General features: G+C 38.2%; 1 protein-coding gene across 1 annotated transcript in view; it reads left to right on the top strand.

The window, feature by feature from the left end:
- Positions 1 to 17,745, top strand: part of MSH3 (mutS homolog 3) — a 98,598-nt gene that overhangs the window by 48,393 nt on the left and 32,460 nt on the right. Inside the window, exons 19-20 of the mRNA XM_053475318.1 lie at positions 2,315 to 2,429; positions 3,409 to 3,566. Coding sequence (XP_053331293.1) covers positions 2,315 to 2,429; positions 3,409 to 3,566 — 273 coding nt within the window. The remainder of the gene's footprint in view (positions 1 to 2,314; positions 2,430 to 3,408; positions 3,567 to 17,745) is intronic.

Here is a 17,745-nt window from a genome sequence, read left to right as displayed (position 1 = left end):
CAAACAGTTTGCTTAAGACAAGCAGACTAAGGACATAGATTACTGGAACCATGTTCTGTGGTCCGATGAGACCAAGATAAACTTACTTGGTTTAAAGCGTGTGTGGTGTCCACCAGGTGAGGAGTACAAAGACAACTGTGTCTTGCCTGCAGTCAAGTATGGTGGTGGGAATGTCATGGTCTGGGCCTGCATGAGCACTGCTGGAACTGGGGAGCTACAGTTCATTGAGGGAACCATGAATGCCAACATGTACTGTGACATACCGAAGCAGAGCATGATCCCCTCCCCTCGGAGACTGGGCCGCAGTATTCCAACATTAAATTACCCCAAACACCTCCAAGACGACCACTGCCTTGCTAAAGAAGCTGAGGGTAAAGGTGATGGACTGGCCAAGCATGTCTCCAGACCTAAACCCTATTAAGCATCTGTGGGGCATCCTCAAATGGAGAGTGGGGAGCGTGATGTCGTCATGGAGGAGTGGAAGGGGACTCCAGTGGCAACCTGTGATGCTCTGGTGAACTTCATGCCCAAGAGGGTTAAGGCAGTGCTGGAAAATAAAGGTGGCCACACAAGATATTAACACTTTGGGCCCAATTTGGACTTTTCCACTTAGGGGTGTACTCACTTTTGTTGCCAAGGTTTAGACATTAATGGCTGTGTGTTGAGTTATTTTGAGGGGACAGCAAATTTACACTGTTATACAGGCTGTACACTCACTACTTTACATTGTAGCAGAGTGTCATTTTTTCAGTGTTGTCACATGAAAAGATATAATAAAATATTTACAAAAATATTCTAACTTGTGAGATACTGTATATCTCAAGAATAGCATGCCTTTGTGTAATATAAAAACAAAATATTGTTAGAATGTCTTTTCTAGCTATAGCTATACATATACGCACAATACAATATTTACCAGTTAATTAAAAAAAGAAAAATTGATATTGCGGTATTAGCCCAAGAGAAAAAAAGAGTCTTTTCAACAAAGTTAATGCCTTTAATTTGGCTGAGATAGAAAAAAATGAAAGTTGTATAATCTTTTCGGATCTCAGAGGTCTCCTTTTCAAATGGGATGACACACCAAGGCGTAGAAATGTACCAAATATGCCAGATAGGATGTGAACAGGATATAATTACAAATGTTCTTATTGTGACATTAAACAATTATCTTGGAAGATGTCGATGGTATTTCAGATCCAAAGTTTTGCAGTCAGTTGTGTTAACATCGGTGAGATGTGATGTCAACAAGCATTGATCTCCTGTCCTGGTTGGATGTAGAGTGTCTATGGTGGTTGGATTTTTGGGCAGGGACTGCTGGGTTTCACCCCCATAATCTATATTAGGGCATTTCTACATTGTAAGAGATAACACAATGTTAGATGTGATCCGTGAATTTTAACGGTTCTGTGGTGTGTCTCATGGAGGGAGGTTTGCATAGAGAGGTACTAGTCAACTATTTTTTTTTTATTATTATTATTTCAATAAAATATTAACACCCCTCCCCCCCACCATTCCCCATAACAAAGCATAGTCTTTCTATAAGACACACTATACTTTGGGGCTAAGTACCTTTCCTGTTGTTGGTCCTGATGCCCTAGTGTGTCTAGCAGGCTGCTGATGACATGACTAGGGATGTTTCTAAGTTTATTGTTGAACCTGGATACGCTGTGAATGCCATCAAGATATAGCAGGGGATGGGAAACAAACATTATTTGATTGGTGATGAATTCAGGGAGCATGTAGGACTCACTATCCTGTAGGTTTAAAACGTGTGATCAGGTTCTGATATTCTTGGTTTTAAAGGTGCTGGTCTACTAATGCTTGTTGAGTCAAAGAACCTTAGCAGACATGTCTTTGTATTCTTTCATATAAAAGGCTATTTCTTTTTTTTTTTTTAAACCACGGTAGCTTTTGATAAAGCTTTTTTCCCCCTGTTGTCTATGGCAACATTAAGTTCCAACATGACAAAGCATTCCCGAAAAATATGAATGAGTCAAAACATAAGGTTAAATAATTATTTCTGGCAAGTGCTTAGGTCATTGGACAGTACTAGGAATAATGTTTCTAATGCTATGTTTAGTGATGAAAGTGTTAATGTCACTATTAAGAATACTGTTACCTGAGTGTAAGAAAACCTATGTAATTATCCCACTTTAAATTTTAATATTATTTGAGAAAAGAGTTTTAGATGACCATAAAGTCATTAAAAGTAAACCACCTTGGATTGGGATTTTATAGAACCAGTGATAGCATTGTGGGGCAGGCACCGCACATCTTTTGTTTGTGAGACTCTAAACTTGTGTTTGTTTAACAGGCCACTGGTACATGACCATTGCTGTCAAATAGTCATTAAAAATGGCCGCCATCCTATAGTTGACTTGCTACTGGAAGAACAAAATCAGTATGTTCCTAACAGCACAAGCCTGACAGTAAGTCATGTGATTCTTTTTTCATTTTTTTTCCTTTCTTTAATATTTTTTGCAGTAATATATGTTAATCTGAATACTATTAATAAGGTACCAATGTGTTGCCTGGTTTCTTCTGCATTTGTACCTCTAATAACCTGTAAGCATGGAGAGAGAAAGAGAGATAGATAATAAATGCATTATACTCAATGTGTTTTAGAAAAAAAAAAAAAGAAGGAGAACAGATAATGTCTTGGATCAGTCTTAATAACTAAGAATATGACTATAAAACAGTTATCATGTTATACTAGTCAGCTTCCTAGCGTACTACTTTGTATGCACCATTTATATATTTCCCTTTTGATGTTGTTTTCCAGTAGAATCTGTTGCTATGGAGAGGAGCACTTGTTTTTGAATGCACCAGTGACAATTTAATATTATTTTCCAACTAATTCGTTAACATTTTTAGCTGATGTTAATGTTCTAAGTTGTGGCCCGACCCTTATGCATAGTTAGGTTTTGTAGGAAACTCATATACACACACACACACACATCCATGTACATGAAATCTAGAACACTTTTAAAAATTGAAATATTCATTTATCCAAGACCACTAATTGCAAACAAAATAATGCATATATTTATAGTGTTAGGTATCCAAACCTATCATTAGAAGAAAAAAAAACACCTTATTGTCATTAGATGTACTGTTCCTGTTCTTGCTGTACCAAAGGAGGACCTTTCAAAGTCTGTGTGATTTTGATGGCTGCAGTAGGTTTCTTATTCATCAGTTGTTGTGTTTTGATGCATACATTGTTCTATTAATCCATAAACATTATAACAGGTTTATCAAGTGTACTGAGCTGTAAAATGAGCTTTTTCAGAAGGTCACAATCCACTGTAATCAAGTATGGATCAGGATTCTATTGCTACTATTGACATTCCAGTGTTTCAAATAACCCTTTACCCAACTATTAAATCCTTTTTTTCTCCCATTTTTAAGGCAGATGAGGAAAGGGTAATGATTATCACAGGTCCCAACATGGGAGGAAAGAGCTCCTACATCAAGCAGGTTGCTCTGATTACAATCATGGCCCAAATTGGCTCTTACGTTCCTGCAGAAGAGGCCACTATTGGTGTTGTGGATGGAATTTTTACAAGGTAAGGGATACACTCTTTAATGTTCCACGTGTAGAACCTTATATTATGATGGCAGCAAATGACAGTATGTATTATACTTAAATAAATGAACCATGCTGCATGATGAAAATTCAAAAAAACAAACACATTAAAATAAAAGCAACAGATCGGTTGCCTTGAGATTCCTCATAAATCAGAAGATGGTTTGTTACAATGTATGCAAGTGCTGGTCATTTTATCAGTGCTGTAGAAGAACATCTGATTCTACTGTGTCTTACAGATTATAGAAAAAAATGGCTGGATAGATAAAATAATGTTTAGCTTGTACTAGTTATGCAGTTTTATTTCTTCTATTACCCTGGGTTTCATGGTGCTCTGTGCGTCTAAATCATGGGCATCTTGTTTTTAAAGTGCGCGGTCTCTTAAATTGTTAAATAACAGCTGTAACGTCTTCAGGAGATTCAACATTGTCTTTTTTTTTATTTTTTTTATTTTACATGAAAAGCAAATAATGTTTTGTAGACCTTTGTTGCCACTTGAAGCTGACATCTCATTCAGCATGTGGCAATACAGAATGTAAAAGTAAAATTAACACAAAAATACATAATTGATGAAGCCATGCATGTTGGTTATTAGTTGCAGCAGCACTCCATGCTACAAGGATATTGTGTTTGGTGCTGTATTTAATAGTCAATGGCTCAGTCAATGGCACTGACACTGAAATGTATAGCCTTTTATTGACACCGCTATGCGCTATGAATCACCTCTGTGGTAGGAGAGGTGCATAACACATACATTGTCTGAAGAGCAGATTGTGTGTGTGTGTGTGTATATGTGTGTATATGTATATATATATATATATATATATATATATATATATATATATATATATATATCATTTTTTTAAATTTAATGCAAAACATTTGACTAGATTTGCCTTTTCCCTATGAATTGTTCACTTACTAACTGAACGGCTTTAATTATTGAGGCCAAGCAAGAAAAACCTTTTAATTTATACTTTGCACAGTCTCCAAGCAACTACCAGGTCTCTCCAAGGAACCTTATGCCTCCCAGCTGTAAAGCATATCTTGTATTTGTCATTGTCTGCTAAGCAGCCCTAGGGTGACCTGTCTGTGTGATCTATGTGAGAAAGGAAAGCTCAAAGGTAGGGAAGAAGACCTTGTTAAGTGCCCTCTGTCAGTAAAAGTAATGGAACAAGTGGGATATTGGTAAAAAAGAAATAGATTTTTGTACATCTGCTTGTCTAGATGTGTGGCTTAAGTACATAAGGCCTGCCAAGGATTTCTGCTGGTTAGTAGATTATTATAAATATTGATATAATTAGGAGCCCCAGTCCTGGACCATGTTAATTATGTGGCCTGCATCCCCCATGTATGATGTATGCCACAGAAAATATATAATCTCTTGGGGCTCCGGCACCTGCCATTTACTGTCTTGCCAGTAATTGCCACCTGCCTCAACCTATGACCTGCTCTTATGGCTTGTGTGGCCATTTGTAACCCTTTATCACATTTATTTACACTCTCACCATCCTGTCTGGTGCTACTCACACCCTTCTGTACAAGCTAAAATATATATGCCTGCATTACAATATAGGCATGTATAGTTTACCACCTGCAGCTCCAAACTGTCCTACATTTACTACCTATAGCAGGGGACCCCAACCACATGCTGCCGGCACTTCTGCCGGGGCTTCTCTGACAGAGCGCCAGCATAGAAGCCCCGGCGCATGTGACAAGCAGCAGCAGAGGGAGTCTGGGGTGCATTGGTAAGTCGGGGGGGGGCAGAGTGGCATATCAAGTGGGACATAAAGCATATCTAGGGGGGCAGAGTGGCATATCAGGGGGGAGTGATCCAAGTAGAAACAATAATATTATATATACTTATGTAACCAATTACCACTGGAGCCAATACGTCTCTTAGATTCAATTCAAACAAAACCCAGGACTGATTAATGTCTTACATCAGATGGACCAAATGGTTCTTATTTACTTCCAAATGCTATGTTTCTATCTAAGAAACATTGTTAGTGACCAGTATTACCTTATATTCTTTTCTTTTAATACTTGTATTTTGATTTAATACTTGATGGATATGCGTATACATGTATTGTTTGAGAATGGATTAGGCTCTTCCCTTTTTGTTCCTCATTTTGTTCTAGACTAGTGCGCAAAGGATTCCAGAACCTATAAAGATAGCAGTTTTTTATGCTTAAGCATTCATTTACAGACCTGACAGAGTATCATTAATCTAGAAGTAAGAATTTGCAGGTGTAGTTTGGTCAATCTACATTATGTATTAAATCAAATCTAAGATACCTCAGCAGATTGAAACATGAATCAGATATTGCTGGAACACAGGATGAAAATATATGAAAATGCCTTGTTCATTAATATGTCAAGTTTGCTTTTTTGTCACTCTTGTAGGATTTTTTTAACCAGTGTAATCAGAAAAGATTTTCAATCTTTAGTGCTTAACATTGAGACAGCTGAGCCAGTGAATGAATGCTATGTCATACCTAACAGGATTTCATTGTGTCACAATTTAATTATTTTGCACTTGTCTTTTATAATCAAGTCAAATCATATTATACCATATTTTAATCCTGCACATTACTTATTTTTTCCCAAAGACTTGATCCCCTTGTACAGTTGCCATTTTTAATTATGAGTCCTGGGTAAGTTAATTACTTTTTGAGACGGGACACTATCTGGTTTAAACTGTACTGTGCTATTTTATTAACTGTGTAAAAAATCTTAATAAATAGTCTGTTCAAGGCTGTGTATTGGAGCACTGTAGCTCTTGCTGCCGTTTGCAAGCAATACTGGCTATGACATCAGAGACACATCATACCTTATTGAACTGTTGGGGCATATAATTGATGGATTTGTGAAAAAAATAGTTTACCTTTTAAATATGAAAACTCTTGCTAGTTGTATCTTTTTTTGGAAACAAAAACATATTCTACTGCTTCCAGGTAAGAGTTGTGAGACATGTTTGAGTTGATGTTTGTTTGCAGGAGAAAATGTTGAACGTTGGCCATCCATAATTTCTTGTTTTTGTCAAATGCTGCACTTTCTAGTTCTACATTCACTAAATAAACTCATGTAATGATGTTTACAGATTAAAATTATAAAGACACACGCATAAAATCCCACCTTGGAACAGCCATCTCCATAAACGGATATTGTACTGCTTTCAGATGTTCTCTGTTGAAGCGTATTGATAATATACTTTTCCACTTTAAGAACACTGGAAAAATACTTCCTTTGCCACGTGGTATTATATTTCATGTTGATTTAAAAAAACAAGTTGTCAAAATAAAGCCAGTAGAAGCATTCAGGAACCTGTCAATGCCATCAAGCAGCTGGAAATGTCAATAGAGGCTGCAAACTATGTCTTTAAAATTCTGCAAAACAGAGTATTGATCCAGGTATAGCATGTTGTATAATATAGTAAATATGAGAAAAAAAATTAAAATTGATAAGTTCTCATATATGCTTTTGTAGGTTTACATTTTATAGATGCATCAGAGACCATTGAACCGTCCTTCCATAAATAAATAAATATATATATATATATATATATATATATACAGTGAAGGGAAAAAGTATTTGATCCCCTGCTGGTTTTGTATGTTTGCCCACTGACAAAGACATGATCAGTCTACAATTTTAATGGTAGGTTTATTTGAACAGTGAGAGACAGAATAACAACAAAAAATCCAGAATAACGCATCTCATGATTTAGTACTTGGTGGCAAAACTCTTGTTGGCAATCACTCTGTGATTGTCAGACATTTCTAGTAGTTGGCCACCAGGTTTGCAGACATCTCAGGAGGGATTTTGTCCCACTCCTCTTTGCAGATCCTCTCCAAGTCATTAAGGTTTCGAGGCTGATGTTTGGCAACTCGAACATTCAGCTCCCTCCACAGATTTTTTTATGGGATTAAGGTCTGGAGACCCTCCAGGACCTTAATGTGCTCCTTCTTGAGCCACTCCTTTGTTGCCTTGGCGGTGTGTTTTGGCTCATTGTCATGCTGGAATACCCATCCACGACCTATTTTCAATGCCCTGGCTGAGGGAAGGAGGTTCTCACCCAAGATTTGACGGTACATGGCCGCATCCATCGTCCCTTTGATGCTTTTTCCACCTCCATGTTTGACGGTGGCGATGGTGTTCTTGGAGTCATAGGCAGCATTCTTACTTCTCCATACACAGCGAGTTGAGTTGATGCCAAATAGCTCGATTTTGGTCTTATCTGACCACAACACTTTCACCCAGTTCTCCTCTGAATCATTCAGATGTTCATTGGCCAACCTCAGACGGGCTGTACATGTGCTTTCTTGAGCAGGGGGACCCTGTGGGTGCTGCAGGATTTCAGTCCTTCACGGCGTAGTATGTTACCAATTGTTTTCTTGGTGACTACGGTCCCAGCTGCCTTGAGATCATTGACACGATCCTCTCGTGTAGTTCTGGGCTGATTCGTCACCGTTCTCATGATCATTGAAACTCCACAAGGTGAGATCTTGCATGGTGCACCAGACCGAGGGAGATTGATAGTTATTTTGTGTTTCTTCCATTTGCGAATAATCTCACCAACTGTTGTCACCTTCTCACCAAGCTGCTTGGCTGAGGTCTTGTAGCCCATTCCAACCTTGTGTAGGTCTACAATTTTGTCGCCGACATCCTTTTACATCTCTTTGGTCTTGGCCATGGTGAAGAGTTTGGAATCTGATTGATTGATTGTTTCTGTGGACAGGTGTCTTTTATACAGTTAACAAGATGAGATTAGGAGCACTCCCTTTAAGAGGGTGCTCCTAATCTCAGCTCGTTACCTGTAATAAAGACACCAGGGAGACAGACGTGTTGCTGATTGATAGGGGTCAAATACTTATTTCACAGAGTAAAATCCAAATCAATTTATAATTTATTTGAAATGCGTTATTCTGGATTTTGTTGTTGTTATTCGGTCTCTCACTGTTCAAATAAACCTACCATTAAAATTATAGACTGATCATGTCTTTGTCAGTTGGCAAACATACAAAATCAGCAGGGGATCAAATATTGTTTCCTCCGCTGTATGTGTATATGTGTATGTATGTATATATATATGTATGTATATATATATATATATATATATATATGTGTATGTATATATATATATATATATATATATATGTGTGTGTGTATGTATGTATATATATATATATATATACACATACATATGTGTATATATATATATATATATGTATGTATATATGTATATATATATATATATATATATACACATACATATGTGTATATATATATATATATATATATATATATATATATGTATGTATATATATATATATATATACATACATATGTGTATGTGTATATATATATATATATATATATATGTGTATGTGTATATATATATATATATATATATATCATTTTCTAAGCCCTTCTCATAGCATGGTTTTTCCCGTAAATTTAATTACGTTTATTTTTTCTTGTGTTTAATATTGAGAGTATAATATGCCACTGTGTTTAATCATTTTTCAAAGCTATGAACGTAACCATCGGAGTTTGTTTTACCAATTCCATGAGCTTCTGCATATTCTTGGGAATCAGTACACCCACAGCCATGTTAGTTTACACAGAGAGAATATATATATATACACACCTGATTAAAGGAAAAGTTTTAATTACAGTATGCAAACAGTGCAATATTTTAACCGTTTTTGCATAATATAATGTACTGTATATTGGCCATGTGTTATGTGTTCAACCTGTGTTTAGTTAGTGTGAGTGTATACTTATATACAACAAAGTAAATTCAGTGTATTTAGGAGCCAGTTTCATCCAGGGGACCCCATCTGTTGTCATAAATATCCTGCTCTTTGCAAATAAGCCACTTAGACCACTGCTGTCTAATAAGCATTCTGCATCTGGCCCACAGCAATAAGAGGTATAATCAGCACCCTTTGTTAAGTTTACGAGCTGCACCTGTACAGGATACCCTTTGCACCAAAATCTGGACCACCGCACATATTTTGGGCATGATGAAGGTCTAGAAGGAAAAAAGAAGGTATCTGTGGTCCTGACCTTTGAGGTCAATGTCAATCTCTTCTGATGTCATTAGCTGTGAGCTCTTGGCATTTCCTACTGTGTGAGTTTCCAATTTCGGATCAGATTGATTGTCATTTGTGTTACAACAACTCAACTGTGCTTTGAATAGTGTTCAGCTTTTGTTTAGAATTAGCAATGGCTGAGTAGGTGGGCAGTTTTTCAACTATTTGTTGGTTGTTGTGAGATGTTCATAATTTTTAGAGGCATCATAGGCCCTATAAGCATTTTTAAGATGATAAAACATCTTACCAGAACTTGGTAGCACTGCTGCAGTTTGTTGAGTTGCCGTATGAACATACAGTATATTTCTGTTGAGTTCTCTCCTTCTCAGTCTAGATACGAGCCATTCAGGCATGAAAAATGGCTGCACCATAATATTGTAGGGTTCCGTCTTACTGATAAATTGTATTGTGATTTCAGTTCCACCATGGCTACTTGAGATATGGAAAGGCTAACCACAATACCATCTGTTGAACAGAAATAGTTTATATTTACAATAAATATACAAGCACGCACATATAAACACTTAGAGGGGGAGGGAAGGTTATATTGAATTGTATACTTCCCATATAATTCTTATTCAATAGCAGCAGAAAAAGTGTTTCCACCTACATTGTTTGGACCCATTATACTGATAGATCTAGAACTAATACATTTTACTTGTATTCCTAATCACATTTTGACAGCAAACTTTTTTAAAAAAATCTTTTTTTAGCATTATTTGTTATACATGGATTTAATATTTCATTTAATGTTAAAGGATGATGTTTCCTGGCTCTGACAGGTTCTGGAGTCCAGGAACAGAGTTGAAGTACAAGAAATCTAGATAGATTTGTTATTGGAATATACATTTCAATAAACTAAAGTCATTTCCAGTTATTCTCCTTTTTGTAGTTATAATTTAAAAATAAGTGTAATTGGCTATTCAATAGATTTCATTTGTTTTGATGCTCAACTGGTTAAGAAAAAAGTAAATTGCAGACCATAATTCTAGATGTCAGTCTACAATAGCATTTACGCTCCTTTTACTAACCATACATTTACCTTTTCTGCTGCTATATTAATGTTTGGCAAATGTCTTTTGTAAGAATACAACAATTGTTTGATGCTTACTTAGCCGCTATTAGCGCTTTGTCCTTGATTGGTCTTTTGGAGGGATAATTCAGAGTCTAGACAGGATGACGACCTGCGTGCAGGAATCATGTGCTAATGATGTTCTATTGCTGAGAAGGTTGTAGTAAAGGTCATGCAGTTTCTTGACAGATAACCATGCCATGATTTCCCATTCGTCCCCAACTGCTAAGCACTATGAACTCCATTGATATTTTGAAGAGGTGATTTAATTGGAATCTAGACAAGAACCTGTATATGGGGATCATGTGTTAATGATGTTGTATGGAAGAGAAGGTTATTGTAAAGGTTAGACAGTTTTTGAACAGATGTCATCATTTCCAGTTCATCCCTAGCAGCTAAGTGGTTAATGGTGAACAAAAACCAATAATTAAGAGGATAAATGTTTTTGCTTAAATAATTGACCACAAGTTTAGTAGTTACAGCAGGAGCTTTTTGCTGTCCAGACAAACCAGTCGTTCCAACGTTCCAGGCCAGCCAAGATGTTGCTGCTAAGATCTAAACATCTGAACATTGACTTTTATCCCAGCTCATTAGTCATTGGTCTGTCCCGCCTATCCCTACCTCTGTCCCTTTTTGCAGGGGCGGAGGAAGGGTGAGGCAAGAGCAGTACTCACCTCGGGCGCAGCTGTGATGGGGCGCACAATCGCCCGACCAGCAGCTGCACCCTGCAGGACTAGTTGGAAGATCACAATCTCCCTCTAGTTGGCTCAACATTAGGGAGCACAAAGTGTCTCACTTCAGACTTTGCTTTACTGCTCCGTAATCACCACATGCTGGCAAATAATGCTGAGCGCGGGGATGTAACGTCATACCTTGTGCTCTGCATCAATAGCAGACCTCACGCTCCCAGACCACAGGATGGAGGAAGAAGGAAGGTATGTGTAAGGGCAGTGCATGTGTGTGTAAAGGCAGGTGTGTGTAAGGGCAGTGTATGTGTATATGTGTGTTTATGGACAGGTGTGTGTAAAAGCAGCGTGTCAGGGTCCTGGGAGGGAGGCTTACAATAAAAAAAGAAATCTCTGCTGCTGTTGACTACTCTTCCAATGATGCTCAGCCAGCATTTTGGTGGACACCTGGCTGGCTGAGAATCATGGGAACTGTAGTTCACAGCTAGCATCTGCAGTTTTACTGTTGACTGCACTTCCCATGATGCTCAGCCAGCATCATGGAAGCAGTATGTCTGGCTGAGCCTCATGTGACCTGTAGTTAACCGCACATGATGTGACAGGTGTTAGTTGTGAATTACAACTCCCACGATGTCTAGTCATGGTGGACTCCTGGCTGGCTGAGCATCATGGGAATTGTAATTCACAGCTAACATCTGCAGCTTTATCTACTGTTAACTTCACTTCCTATGATGCTCAGCCAGCAACATGGAAGTAGTATGTCAGGCTGAGCCTCATGGGAATTCAATTCAATGTATTAGTTATTTGTAATATGTAACAAAAATGAAGCTTGTTTTAAGTGGCGATGCAAGTGCGACATTATAAAGTGCAATTGCTTGTATCGGTGAGTTCCGCGAGAGCAATAAAAAATTAAAAAGTGTCCATCTTTCACGTGGGGTAGAAACAAGAAAAATACTGAAGGGTTTATCATGGAAAATCAAAAGTAAAACACATTGGTTTTAACATGCTATTACTATTGAAGTTTCCATAGCAACTTGAATTTTGGGATTCTCAGTCAAGTACAATAAATAAGTGTGCACTTTTTTGCTGTAACTTCTCCTGAATTAGCTTCTCAATCTTGAAAATAATGGTAAATGACAACGTGTTATTACTCTCATTACTACCATCATGATATGACAGCCTTGTTTTTTTTGTATATGTTTTGTACACTTTCCAAGTTACCAAGAGGTAAAGTTACTTCCAATACATATTGTCGGCATCAGATTACATTTAATGGTTAACAATGTGATGTCCATTTGCTTAGGCAAAATTCAGTAAACCTCTAGAATTGTTGGCAAATTGTAGTTGAATTTAAATTGAGAGTTGGAACGGGCCTTCAACATTCCTAAAAAATCAATAAAAATATGTTGAGGCCCCCTAGAGACACCTACACATATTAGAGGGGAACCTCCATATACAACCCCCATGCTATACACAAAAGTGTGTCTGCACTCATAATCGGCCTGGGGCTGCCCGTTTATTTACCATTCTTACCACACAGTGTAGTCTATTAGAACAGAGACTTCATAGGGAGACAAAAGTCACTTCTTTTACTCTCTGGACTCCTAGGGCAGGTTTGTCAAGTTCTATATTTTACAATTCCACTGTAATGGTATTTACTGATTAAAATAAGCAATATATATGAATAACAAACCCACTCTCTGTGTATACCATGGGGGCTGCTATCTAATCTTCATGTTTCATTGCTTGATTCAGGCAGCCGTTTGTAAGGACTGAGCCAGGAAAGTGGAGGGCTAGGGGACTTTTCGCCTTTTACTTTTTCTTAAATCAGCTTCATAATGTTAAAACCTGCGACAGTTGCCCATAGAATAGACCCTCTTTTCTGTCATAGTGAAGGCTGCGCAGATCGTTTTCGACACTACAGTAGCAGTAATGTAAGCGCGGCCACAGACTTCTTCATCCTTTTAATTAAAATAAATAATGAAGCCGTGGGCAGTAACTGCTCTTACAAGGGGCTGTGAAGATGAACTGCAGCAATGTATTTAATTCTACATGCGCAGGACGTTTTCTGCCCCTCCTGCAGAAATACTATATAATTATGTGACTCACTCATACGGAAAAGCGTGCGTTCGTGGAGATAAGAGGGAGAAAAGCATCGGTTATTAAACACTTGAAAGATTAAACCAGAATTTTTAAATGGAAATTCACATTTGCTATTGATATGGTGAGAGATCAGCATTGGTGTGTTAGATTTGTTTACTGAATTTATGTTCCTTTTAGTGTCAGAAAAGTGATTTTTGAGGAAAATGTCCCATCCCTCCACCTTAAGCAACAACTTCCTTCCTTGGTTTTGCTTCAGTATTCAGGACAGGCGAAAGAATCACTATTATCGTTGTCTAGCTTATAATGAATCTGTCCCTTATCAAACCTAACGTAAATTGGAAATGTACTACCCCCCTGTCAGTCATCACTGAAGACAGAAATAAACACTCTATTAATGTACTCAAACCCAAGGTAGAAAATTTTAATCTAGATGATTAACCATGGCAACAGCAAAGCAACTGGACAAAGTATACCGACACTGGATTTGTGTTATACTACCAACACTTTACGCAAGATTTCCTACTTTTAATTCTAGTTCATAACTGGACACTTGAGTTCAATTCAGTAGACATTTTCCATATACCTCTCAAGTTATTGCATGATCCAATTATCTTACCTTTTTCATTTATTTCATAACTCCGTTATGTGTAACACGTAGTCAGTGCACACATTTGACTAAAACATAAGCAGGTGTTGACTAGGGCTACTGCGACCGTACATAACCCCATTACCCACCGAAATCCATACAACCGGGAACCTTATAGATTTCATCTGGAGGCTCCAGAAATCACAGCTGATTACCATACCTCAAGGTCAGTTTATTTAACCTCTGGGCAAGAGAGCAGTGTTTGGCCATGCCTACATCCCACCTAGGCCATGATCTAATTCCAAATGTTTGGCTTGGCAACCCTGCCCCCATGGAGCATCCTCCTCCTTGGGGTGGAGGAGGATAAAATAATTTTTCTTTAATGTTACAGAGCTCCAATGATATGCTTTAAAACAACTAAAATAAATCTATGAATTGTATTCTTTAAAGCTTGTTAATCATGTGTTTATACATTTGTTTTCTCCACGGCTTTGTTCCCCGTCTTTGAATCCAGGCATGCATATTTCCCTAAGGGGCTTTGGTGGTTTGCTACCAATGAGGGACACAATGGAGCATCTAGAAAAGTAGTCAGTTGTCCAGTGTCCTAGATACCCTTTTTTCTCCATACTAACCAGCAGCAGCCTGTATCCCGACCACAGGCGATTGTAGATTTCCATTTAATCAATGTTTGTAACCAAGCTTAATATAAATCCGTTTCTTCCTATTTGCACAGCCATAGCTCTGGCTACCCATACCTTGCTATTAAACATACATTTACATTTATCTAATAACTGAAATTGGTGCCTTTTGATGTTAGGCATTTATATATAGTGGGCTATGTCTTATATTTGCATAAGTTAACATTTAATTATTATTTTTTATATTCTCTTTGTGTTAGACAAACGTCCTGCATCTATATACTGAATAGTATTATGTAGGTGCAGAAACATACCGGGTACCCCTAGCACTTGATTTCCCAAATATCACTGTTTGCTATAATAATCCCACCAACCTATGAAATGAGTGAGGTTATAAAGTCCCTGTTGGACCCATAAGCAGTACCCCAGAGCTAAACATGTCACAGTCTAAAAAAAAAACCCCCACTTTTTATCAATGAACCACTTGAAAAAGTTTTTTGTTACACATTTTTAGTTTTTTAGTCCTGTGCTTGATGCGTTACTTGCCTACAGTGAAAATAACCTTTCAGCATTAAATTGCAATGTGATTTCTTGAAAATGTTATTTAATAAATACCTTTATGTGTGTTAGAAATTGTTTCACGTAATATACAGGTGAATTCACATATAGGAGACTACGAGGAACCGGTCTATATATCTATTTGGCACGCATTACACTCTTTGATAGATATACTATTCTGGGATATTTAAATCATGGTAATGTGCTTGATCTGCTGTTCTTTGGATCGTCAGGTTGCAATGGGGCCATTGTTTCCACTCCACTGTTCTTCATCCTGTATCTAAAAGTAACACTTTTTCAGGGAAATGAATATGAATACTGTCAGGCTTGACATATATTGTGAATGTCTATCACATTTGCCACACTGATTCTAAAATGGACTGCAGCGTTACTAAATAAACCTATTGCAATTTCCCCATAGCATATAAATTAATTTACTTTGCAGCGGATCGCTCCCTGTATTTTTTATTTAAAGTGCGTTCTTTTAATATTTCTAAAATATGTGTATTTGTTTGAAACTGTCTTATTAAATAATTTCCTTTAATTACTTCCCCATAAAGAAGGTGTATTTAGTCTAAGCAGCATGTGCTAGTCTTGGGACCCAGTCGCCTATATCATATGGTGTCTAGCATTTAATGCCATTTAGTATTATGTTCACGTTTGCTCTCCCTGTTTAGCATCCATATCCCCATCCGTCTCAGCATGGATGTTTTTATTTTATGGCTAAAACCTGTTGTCGGTTTGAGTTTTGTCTCTTGTCTGGGACAGCGGATATCACCGTATTGTCTGTGCTTTTAAAGTTGTACTATACTTTTTATAGAAATGCACCAAATATCTAAGATTTGAATTGCAAGATTGTGTCTAAAGACAGACAGAATGTAAGCCTCCACATAAACCCCTCTTTTACACTACAGGACCCCAGTAGTGTTTTTGCCATGTCTATCTTTAAAATGTTTTTCCCCCTTTCTCATTTAGTGAGTTCACAAAAAGTATGTATTTTTTGGGAACAAGTAGGACTTTTTAAAACCATATTCATATATGGAAGCCATTATGTTTTTTTGTTTTTTTTAATAGACAGATTTCACGTTTTACATGTATATAAAAGGGGAAAAAATACCAAAAATATACTTATTAAATTGCCATGGTTTAAAAACCACTCTATAAGCCTATATAATTTTTATATTCTTTTCTCGTTTTTTTTACATTTTTGTTAACACTTACCTAAACCCAGGCCCGGACTGGCCATCGGGCACACCGGGCATTTGCCCGGTGGGCCGGGCCACGGCAGGGCCGCATTAACTTAGGGGCTGATGGAGCTGCAGCTCCAGGCCCCTACCCTACCTACCGGGTCCGCCACTCTAAGGGGCCGGGAAGTCCCCACCAAGGCCGGCCTTACGGGTCTGCGGCCGCACAGGGTATAAATTAAAACATCGGGTTTTTTTTTTACTTTATTTAACATCCTCCATGTTAAATAAAGTTTTTTTTAACTTTATTTAACATGGAGGATGTTAAATAAAGTTGAAAAAAAACCCCGATGTTTTAATTTAAACCCTGTGCGGCCGCAGACCCCTAAGGCCGGCCCTGGTGGGGGCTTCCCGGCCCCTTAGAGCAGGACCGGCCTTTGGGGTGTGCGACCGCACAGGGCGTCACACTCTAGGGGGCGGGGGGCGGTCACCACCAAGGGAGCGGTATCGGAGGTCTTTAACAAGTTGGCACCCCCTGATGAGCGGCACCCGGCACCCCTCCAGAGACGGACAGTAATGTCCGCCGCTGGAGGAGCAGGTTCGCATAGGAGCGGTATCGGAGGTCTTTAACAGACCTCCGGTTCCCTTGAGTGATTTTAAGCCGGGTTCAACCCGGCTTAAAATCACTCAAGGGAGCCGGAGGTCTGTTAAAGACCTCCGATACCGCTCCCTTGTGATCTGCGCGGCAACAGCTGCTGTGCGCTGGGATCTGACAACAAACCCCGGCGCACAGCAGCTGTTGCCCTCTGAACCGGAAGAAGACAGAGAAGACAGAAGAACTGAAGAAGAGGAGGAAAAGGAGCTGTAAGGAGAAAAGAGGAAAGGTAGGAAAATATTCAGTGAGAGTGGATTAGTATATGTGTGTGGATTGGTATATATGTGTGGATTAGTATATATGTGTGGATTGGTATATATGTGTGGATTGGTGCATGTGTGGATTGGTATATATGTGTGGATTGGTATATATGTGTGGATTGGCATACGTGTGGATTGGTATGTGTGTGTGGATTGGTATGTGTGTGTGGATTGGTATGTGTGTGTGGATTGGTATACGTGTGGATTGGTATACGTGTGGATTGGTATACGTGTGGATTGGTATATATGTGTGGATTGGTATAGGTGTGGATTGGTATACGTGTGGATTGGTATATATGTGTGGATTGGTAAGTGT

The sequence above is a fragment of the Spea bombifrons genome, chromosome 1 (assembly GCF_027358695.1).
Source record: "Spea bombifrons isolate aSpeBom1 chromosome 1, aSpeBom1.2.pri, whole genome shotgun sequence".
NCBI classification, from domain to species: domain Eukaryota; kingdom Metazoa; phylum Chordata; class Amphibia; order Anura; family Pelobatidae; genus Spea; species Spea bombifrons.
This window is presented reverse-complemented; position numbering and strand designations above follow the sequence as displayed.